Here is a 9,696-nt window from a genome sequence, read left to right as displayed (position 1 = left end):
CCCCGTATTGAGGAGCTTATTTTGTGCCTTAAGGACCAGGTGATTTTCATTGTTGCATTGCAAGAGTGTTAACTCGTTGACATCACCACATGAGGGCTTGGTATTTTTTAATGGCTCCACTTTAGGGTACATATATTGGGTTGCAGAATTTTTATTATATTTTTTGGCGGGAGATTGAAAAAAATGTCCAAAAATTCTGTGATTGTTTTTGGGTTTTGTTATGACACTACAACACTATAACACTACAACTTTCTTATCTGGATCAACACAATTAGACCACTGACACACACGGCGTCGGCAAGTGCCGCATTCGAGCGGCGGTCTGCCAGGCCCTATTGAAATCAATGGGAGTATTGTACCGCGATTACCGCAGCGTTCAAAACACCACGGTAATCGCAGTAAAAACTGCATGTGTGAGAGTGGCCTTACTTAGATTTTTTTTTTATGTTTTACTACTTTTGCACAATAAAAATAAGTTTTAAAGAAAAAACTAAACTATTGAATCTGCATTGCTGCATCTGAAGACCCATAGTATTTGTATTTATCTGGCAGCGGAGTAATGTGAGGTCTTTGTGCAGGAAGAGTTGCAGTTTTTATTGTTACCATTTTGAGGTACAGGTGACTTTTGTATCACTTGTTGTAATGTTTTTTTGGGAGGGTAAAAAAAGAAAAACAGCAATTCTGGCATCTTAACCCTTTCCAATCCACTGTCTGACGTCTAAAGACATTCTGATTGAAGGCTGTCCAGCTCTGATGTCGGAAGACGTCCGGCAGGGTATTCTTACTGCAGATTACTGGCTGCTCTATCCTCGGGGGCCTCTCCAGCATGTCACATACCGCAGTACTGGCTCTAGCCAGCAGATGGTGCCATTGTATAATGGCAGAAAGAGAAAGCCTCCCAGGAAACCCTGAATCTAAAATTGGATTGCAAAGTGTTAAAGTATTTTTACAGTGTTCACCAAGTGTGAAAAATAAAATATTTTCATCACAAATGTGTTAATTATGTGCTGCTTGTTTTACTTTTTTGGAAGAATTTTAGTTGTTTTTTGTGGGGAAAAATGTGTATTTTTTTATTAGATTTTTAAAAAATATTTAAATTAAACCTTATTGAACTTTTTTTTAACCTAATTTTTAGTCCCACGAGGGGACTTGAAGATGTGATCACTTCATTGCTAGGATTGTACACTGTATTACTTATGTAGTGCGTTCTACTAAGCCTATAGCAGCACTTGTAGGCAGGGTCTAATAGACTGAGTTACATGGGTGACAGAAAAAGCCCCTCCCCCCTTTCATTTGTTTACATGCAGCAGTTGCTATTGATTGTGGCATATAAGGGATTAAACTGCCAGTATGTGAGGTTTCTCCATTCCTGGCAGTTAGAGCAGGAGTCTGGCTGTCAGTAGTCAGCTGAGCCATCGCCTTAAAAAAGATATATGTGCAGGTTTAAAGCCCATTAGTTTGGTCAGTAAAAAGGTGCGTTGGCCGTCACTGTGGGGTTAAATACAACATTACTTGTTTAATATAATCACTCGTTTGTGCGTGTAATTGCTATGCTTCCCAAGATGGTAAATCAGAGCCTCAAGGACTAAACTGTACAGAATGCAGGTATATAAGGATTTAATGGGGTCAGGGTTTTTTTGTTTGTACCCCAGTGTTAATGTGCCCCTACATTTTATGTTTTTTTCTTACTGTTTTTATAGTAGGTGCGTACCACTTTAAAAGAACGGGTTGGAGCTGCGGGCACGAACGGGAGGGTCATGTGTGTCCTGGTCTGGAGGAGCTCGGTTTTTAGAGCAAGTAGGATGGAGGAACAGTTCCACGGATTGGCGCCTCCGGAGTCTCAACGAGCACCTGGAGTACTATACTCTTACCGAGCCTTCCTGTGCGGATTGGTGTGGTGGCAGATTCCGCGTTTCTGTATTGCAGCGATCTAACAGCCCAAAGGGGGTTACTTTCAGTGACCGATTCAGAGGAACGCACGTGGCCTGAGCGTCTATGTCCTGCAGCTCCGACTCTTCTCCTTCTGCAACCCCACAACAGAGGTAAAACTATTGGGACTTACTCCATCATTTCCCAATACCTAAAGAGGCATCCAAATACGGAACATTGAATATATTGTGAAATTGCCCTAATATTACTCTGGGTTATATAAACACAATTCTAATTGCCAAAGGCAAGAAATACCCATAGGTAATAACCCCTAAAATATAATCTAAAGAATTTATTATTCAAAAAAGTCAAAGACAATATCGAATGATATTTAAAATAAAGGGGCAAATGGTGGTAGCAATGAGATGTGACCAGCAGTCATCAATTAGTATCATGTCTGTAACTGTGCATATACACACCAAAACATGGACCTGGATGGCCAACTTCCAAAAGACTATGTGGAAATTAATAAGTCAACACCACCAAAAGTCTATTAAGTCTAATCTATAGCCACCCCGACATGTTTCGCCATGCGGGGGGATCAAAAAAATAGTACCCTTATATACCCCCAAAACTGCCCGAAAAAGAGGCTACAGGAGCGAATCCAACCACTCACTCAACAAGTCCTGGAATCCTCGCTATGAGTCCTTAGAGGGACATAGGAGGCATTCTGCAGGCGAAAGACACGGTCTTTCCCTAAATACTGGGCTAAAGCTACTCTGCCTGGCAACTGTCCTCTCCTGATTGGCTGCTTGTCATTAATTTTCTGATTGGTGGAGTTGAGTCAAGCCTAGGAAAGTGTGCTGGGTAGAGGAGGAAGTGAGTCAGCAGAGGGAGAGAGAGTGCGGGAAATGACAGGAAGTGAGTGGTTAGTCATCGGAGGAGGTAGAGAGAGGCAGCAGAGCGAGGAGCTGCCGCACCTTACAAAGTTACCGAAGGCCAGGAGTTGGAGGAGAGCATTGGGACAATGGAGCAGGGAGGAGTAGTGAGCCGACAGCGCCTGGATTGGGAGCAGAGTCTTTCAACCCTGTTGAAAGGAACCAGAGTCAGGGCCGACCCTGCAGAAGCTAGGCGGAAAGTGTGCTTCTCAATCATGAATGAAACTTGTCCCTACACAGCTAGCAGACAGAGGGAGTACAGACAAGCCTGAACTAGTACCTCTACCAATAGCTACCCGGAGCAACCCCCAGAAAACTTATACCGACGGGCGCAGCTCCCCTTTCAGAGAGAGTTAAAGCATCAACGCCTATTATACTTCCCAGATAATTTGCTAAAGTTACCATTGATTAAGAATCTGCAAAGTCTGAACTGCTCTGTTAACTCTTCAAGTACTGAATAAACTGTGTACTTTTGATTTACCCTAAACTACATGGACTGGTCTCAATTATTTCACCACTTCAAACACAATTCCACCCTCAAAAGGTACTGGCGTCACGATCTGACATTACCCGAACTGCTTAGAAGTCCACTGAAATTCCCCAACTGCATGAGTAGTCATTTTAGTCAGAGTAGCCACGACCGTGACCACGCTACCGTGAGTTCATCCACTCGGGCTACCTCTGCCCCTTCTGCTTGTTGCATTGGCTGCCTACAGTCACAGCATTTCCCCAAACACTGCATGCTGTGTGAATATAATAGTGGCTAAAGATTGCTGCCCTTACAGCTTTCCTAGCTGATATACACTTATATCCTCTATGGACTTAGTCAAGATCCTGTTCAGCCACCTATTCCTTAATTTTAAAGTGTCTTTGTCTTTCTCTGAGCGCATATATGTTAATAAAGTATAAAGTCTTGCCCTATCTTTTGGCTGCGATCAGCCGGCAGCTCCCATAGAAGCCTATGAAACACTGAACGACAAGTCGGTAAATGCAACGACAAGTGAATAAGCCATCATTGATTTTTAGTCCTGCAGAAACTGAACAAGAAGTGAACAATATGACAAATAAAAAGTTTGCAAGTACGAAATCAGTCCGAGTTTCTCTGGTCAATACTGCACTGGCTCGTGTAAAGGACTCTTAAGGATTCTTTAAGATATATTTACATGCAACAGATTTGTGGCAGACATTTTTGCTTTGTTTACCTCAATGGAGTTTAGTGAAATCCATATAAATGGTGCAGAAAAAAAATAAAAAAAGTCTTCTGCATGTAAATATTCTAATACAATGCTGCTTGCAAATTCAACTATCCCTCATCATATGCCAGCAAGAATGCCAGAAATCTATCACTCGTAATGTGAGATCTGCTACCATACATCAGCTTCACAATGAACACTGGGCAGACTAATCGGAGTTGTCACTTAGAAACTAAACAAAAAGTAGAAGCAGCAGGTCTGAACCTGCTAGAAGTTGCCAGGAGACCAAATAGTGAGTGGTAGGATCTCAGCGAAGGTGCAGAGACACCTGAGACAAGTGAGAGCAACAAAGGCACACAAATCCGGAGCCTTCTAAGAACTTGGTGGAGTTTATATAATGATTTGCACCATGTTGTGAAGCAAGATCTGGAAAACTAAAACAAAGCTCTTGTCCAACTTGAGTGGACAATTAAAGGACAATCATTGAACAGTAAGCTATGGTCTTGGAATAGATCTTCAAGGTGTCTTCAACATGGAAAAACTGTATTCAACACTACGGGAGGAGATCAAAGTCTTCGAAGAACAGGTCCAGAAGTGTCGAGTGAACTTTGACCTGCCAACTTTGCAAAGAGCCTTGGCCTTGTTTTCCGAAGACCACAAGGAAAACCCTGACAGTTGGAAGAAAATAAACAAATACATCCAATCTACCCCCACTTCTGGAGAGCAAGGATTACAACTCCATAGGTATTTCTCTTGGCTGTTGTCCTACATTGGGCATCTTGGGACCATGAAGGATGCATTTGATGACCATGTGGTTTTTCGATTGTGTGACAACTTGTATATCAATGATGAGGCAGAGACCTTAACTATACCTTCAGCTATCCCGTTGTCTCCTGGTAACATTGTGGGCACTGCTAGGCAACTCTTCCACCATCGGCGTAATTGGGCACTTCTGCTCAGCTCAGGGATTCGCAATTCTCATGGACCTTGTCATCCGATGGGCTTACTGCACTCTATTCCAGATATATTTGAAGAAAGCCTAGTAACAGCAAATTTAGCACGGAACTGGATCCTTCTCCATGAAGCTCGGCATAAGAATCCTCCAAGTCTTGCCCCACAACCCAGTCCATTAGACCATGAATTTCAGGTAAGAAGACCAAGGAAATTTTTGGGGTCAACCGAGTCTGCAGCTAATGCAGAGACCCAAGCTGAACTGAAGGATGTGAGAGAACATCTGATGTTTCTCCTATGGAAAGCAGGACGAGCAAATGCCTTGGAACAGCAGGTGAAGGACGCCAAGCAGAAGGTGCAGAGTCTCCAGCAGGACATTAATGATCTACAACAATTAATCCAGAGAGATGGAGAAGAAACCTCTGATATCAGCCTGGAGAACCAACGACAACTAGGGAAACTGCAGCGGCAACTTGACCTAGAAATCTTCAACCAACGGATAGTAAGTTGTGACTGGCAGCTGGAGTTGGAGGTCCGACCAGCACTGATACGACAGATAGATATGGTAAGTTCCATTTCATTAGGAAGTTGCTATAAATTCCATATTAATGTATAACAAGACAGATTTGTCATGCAATAATCTGAGACAGCCTGGTGAGATCATAAGTAGCAGCTTTAATTGTAGCCATGCTGGTTGTCACCCAGCTTTTCCAGAAAACCTGCACAGAATCATTGCGTCAACAATTTGTTAAAATTGTATCCAGTCATGGTTATCAAGCTATACACATCGTCAGATCAAATGTTTCTACTGCCCTGATAGTTTGCTACAATGTGTCAGAGTAGGCAGGGCTGATTCAAAATATGTGGAGGTCCCATGGTAAACATATAGGAGCCCACTGACTTTTTTATTTAGGAAGCAATAGAGAGTAAAAGTACCTTTACATGGGTAGATAAGCATCCAACAGATGTACCAGCGACAATCGCTCTTGTGCTTTATATAGGAGCAATAGTTGTTTAATTGAATGGAGTCAGATCAGGCTGGGACGTTCTGGCCCTCTCACCTCCGACTTCTCGCTCAGTGCTCTGACGGGGCCATGCTGTTCAGATCCGACGACTCACTCGACCTGAATGACCATTTACACATAACTGTTTGCTTAGCAAGGAACTGATCCAGATCTATACACGGAGCTGTTGGCCTGCGCTCCTAGGCGGTTATCGGGAGCTATCTGCCCGCTGCCTTGGGGTCATATTCAACTCTGATCTCTCCTTCACCCCCTCCATCCAATCTCTCTTTCGGTCCATGAAATATGCACCATTTTCATGGACTGAAGCTGTGTGTATTCATTGTGTATTTGGACCTTATTGAAGAGTTTATTTTTGCAGTCCCAAAGATTTCTCCTGCCTTCATGCATAAATATACAATGAATATGCACGTGTCAGACGTATTCACTGCGTAATTACACAATCCCATTGACTTTAATGGGCAATTTCGGTCCATAATACAGACCATAAGAGAACAGGCTGCAATTTTTTTAATGCACGTAAAATGCATGTCTGAATACCTTTTGATAAATGTCCCCCTGTATAAAGACTAAAACAATGAATTTGAATATTGACTTACAGGGTTTTCTTTACCGGAAGGCAGCATTGTCACCCAGGTCCTGATGTCTGAAGGGCCCCAAATGCCCCAATGCAACATGAGAAGACACCAAAATTATTAATGGCACATGGTAAATGGGGTATTGGGGTACCCTTACAGATTTTATAAAGAGCCTGGCATCTTTAATTAGTTGCCCCTCTGTTGCCCCTATCTCATAACCATCCCATTTCTCCCCTTAAAATGCATCTGGAAGGAGTGCAGTTTGTGCATATTTACCCCAAATTGGGCATTCCTTTAAGTTCTGTGAGTATTTGTGGGCAGATGAAGGAGGGGCTTATAATATCCTACAAATGAGGATTAAAATGTTGGAAGGCGTAAATTGACTGGTTTATTTTTCATATCCAGGTTCGAGAACGTTGCGCACAACTGGAGGCCTCACTAAACGCACAAAAAGAACCTCATGAGGCGTCTGCCCTCGAATCTGTAGGAGGGATCAGTGATGGCGAATGGGAGAACAGCTCAGTCTTTTCTCACAGCTCCGCCCACTCCTCCGATGTTTTCTCTACACACTGAAGGGGGCAGCACTGGCACAGAATTTTCTATGAGACATCCAGCCCTATGGGAGTCTGAGAAAAATGAGGTCACAAGATATGTAATGGGGGTCGTGTTGGCGGTCAGAGCACCCAGCTTTACGGATTTACTTATAACTAAGGAATATATTTAGCTGTTATATATTTTCCAGTGAAAGTTGGGTGACAAACAGAATTGCTGCCACTCCCATGAGAGTTACCCATCACCACTTTTATCAAGACCCTTGAAGAGCAAACCTGCTTAATTGTATCACAGCGTAACTACCAGCATCTCTTCGAACTACTGAGCAAGAAGGCCCAGAGACAAAAGCTGACCTCCATTCACCGAAACGTAAAGGAACACTGAATGTAGAAAATACATTCTCCGGCTTAAGATCAGGCTTGTCTGTGTCTGTAAGGCATCTGTCAAGGTCACCAGCCGCGGTGAGAGGACTGGGTCCAGGGTGACGTCATACCATCAGCCCCAGCCTAAAATGTCCTCACACCTATGCATGCCCATGTGCCAACAGTGACACTTCTGCTGTGCAGATTGGTTGGCTGGAAGGTGGGAATGCCCAGCCAGCCAATCGCCATTAGGCAGTGTATATTTATTCCAGCTCCTCCTCTCAGAGGGTGTCAGTTATTCACTTTGGTCTGGTCTGACTTCCAGTCGGGTCACACTAATGGAAGTTCTGGTCTCATTGGTGGCAACTGATGCTGTTCTGCATCTCTGTTTGTTTTGCTTATAAGCTGGAGTGTCGTTACATCTTATTCCCCTGTATTGGTGGTTATGTAATTGTGTGTCATCTTATGCTGGTCACTGTTATCATCTAGGGAAAGCCAGATTCTCCTTAGGTCCCTGATGTGGGGCTGCTTCATCAGGGTGACCACTCCACATATAGGTAGGATCTCCTTGCATTAGTTGGCTAGGGTCAGTTTCTCTATATTCCCTGTTTTGTTCTTAATAAACATATTTTATGTTATCTGCGTTTGTGCCCTGTGGTATATTCGTCCTTTAAGGAGACTCTGTTGCCCACTTTTAGTCCTATGAACTACGCTTATGGCCTTAAAGTAGTTGACCCGTTGATTCCGGGGATGTAAGTGTTATACTTACCATCCCTGTCGTTCCCCTGTTGTTAGGTCTGGAAGCCGCAGCTCAGTGCATTGAGCGACACTGCTAAGTATCTATTATAAAATTAGAATGGGCGGACTACTTAGCAGCGCCGCTAAAAGCGTTAAGTGGTGGCTTCAAGTGCTGACACCAGGCGAACGACAGGGGAGGTAAGTAGAACACTTACATTCATGGACTCGGTAGGTCACCTACTTTTAGCCCATAAGCTAAATGGCTTACGGGCTAAAAGTAAGCTTTTACTTGTATGTCCATATTGCATCTGTATCATTGTGTGTCTTTTACTTGTGTGTGTCATCCGGTTTTTTTTTCCCGCACACTTTTTTAGCATTGCTTAGCTATGATCTGTGAGACAGAGTGCACAAAGATGCTAACAGTATACACTTCTTTTTTTGTGCACCCCTTGACCTGAATGGGTGACTGACATCAAAGAAATTGGGCCAGAATATGTAATGCTTCGACTTTTTTAGGCCTTTTATTTCCTTTTGAGTGAGTGAAAAACTGACCAATTTCACTGCGAGTGAATGCGCATTTTACATCAGTTTGTGTTCAGTTTTTACTTTTTCAACACAGAAGTGTCATCTGAGTGCAATATACTTTTCATGTGTGCAGCATAAAACAGAAGGTGGTCCAACTGATGTAATTTAAAACTCCCAATGAAGCCAATTGGTGCATCCCAAAAAACAGAAGGCAGTCACATGTCATGTAAAATGCTTTTTTTTAACAGACCCATTGACTTCAATGGGAGATTCTGGTCCAAGAGTTGCATCAGAATAGGACATACTGCAAGAAATCAAACATGTCAGCGCAATGGAGCGCATACAGGTATATTTTTGTGCGGACGGCGCTCCCATAGAGAGCAGCACGGCCACACCATAAAAAAAATAGACATGCTGCAGCTGGGGAATCCACGATGAATTGGCCATTTCGTATGGATGAGATTTTTGACAACCCTGGGATTAGCGGCCGCAGGCGGATTTGCCGCAGCGAACACAGCCTTATTGGTTCCTAAAACTTAGTACATGCAGCGATGCCGATCTCCCGGCAGAACTCCTCTCAGGTCACACACTGCTCGCATGCTAACTGTCTTTGGGGTCATGCGCAGTACACACTTGGTTTGGGAGAAGGTCAATTGCAGCTTTTCTTCGTGACGCCTTGCATTCCTCTGATTGTCCTGTTCATGTGCCAAGATACGTATTTAGCAAGATACAGAGCAATAGAGGAAAAAAAACACAGAATAGGAAAGAGGACAAAATGGAGAATAGAAAACATTATGGTTTCTCTCACATGAATATACACATTGATTTAATTGGTCCCAGTTCTCTCTGAGTTCTGTTAGTTTCAAACTTGGACAGAACTCAGACATTAAAATCATTCACATGAATGAGGGGGGTTTCAGTCGAACGTGTTTTTCTCCCCCTATGCGGCTGTGATAATCACAGCCACA

The 9,696-nt window shown here is 43.3% G+C and overlaps 1 protein-coding gene across 1 annotated transcript; it reads left to right on the top strand.

The window, feature by feature from the left end:
* Window positions 1–4,345: 4,345 nt before the first annotated feature.
* On the top strand, window positions 4,346–8,103 carry LOC136577467 (uncharacterized). Its single transcript, XM_066577367.1, has 2 exons — window positions 4,346–5,516; window positions 6,957–8,103. Exons 1-2 carry the CDS (start codon window positions 4,533–4,535, stop codon window positions 7,122–7,124), a joined length of 1,152 nt encoding a protein of 383 aa, XP_066433464.1. The 5' UTR covers window positions 4,346–4,532; the 3' UTR covers window positions 7,125–8,103.
* Window positions 8,104–9,696: the final 1,593 nt, after the last annotated feature.

The sequence above is a fragment of the Eleutherodactylus coqui genome, chromosome 8 (genome assembly GCF_035609145.1).
Source record: "Eleutherodactylus coqui strain aEleCoq1 chromosome 8, aEleCoq1.hap1, whole genome shotgun sequence".
NCBI classification, from domain to species: Eukaryota; Metazoa; Chordata; class Amphibia; order Anura; family Eleutherodactylidae; genus Eleutherodactylus; species Eleutherodactylus coqui.
The sequence above is the reverse complement of the archived record's forward strand: the minus strand, read 5'-3'. Positions and strand labels throughout refer to the sequence as shown.

Excerpts from the sequence above, each read along its gene's own strand:
- LOC136577467 (XM_066577367.1), top strand. The coding sequence starts at position 4,533 with ATGGAAAAACTGTATTCAACACTACGGGAGGAGATCAAAGTCTTCGAA. Across the intron at positions 5,517-6,956 it reads TGATACGACAGATAGATATG|GTTCGAGAACGTTGCGCACA; the intron begins GTAAGTTCCATT and ends TTTCATATCCAG.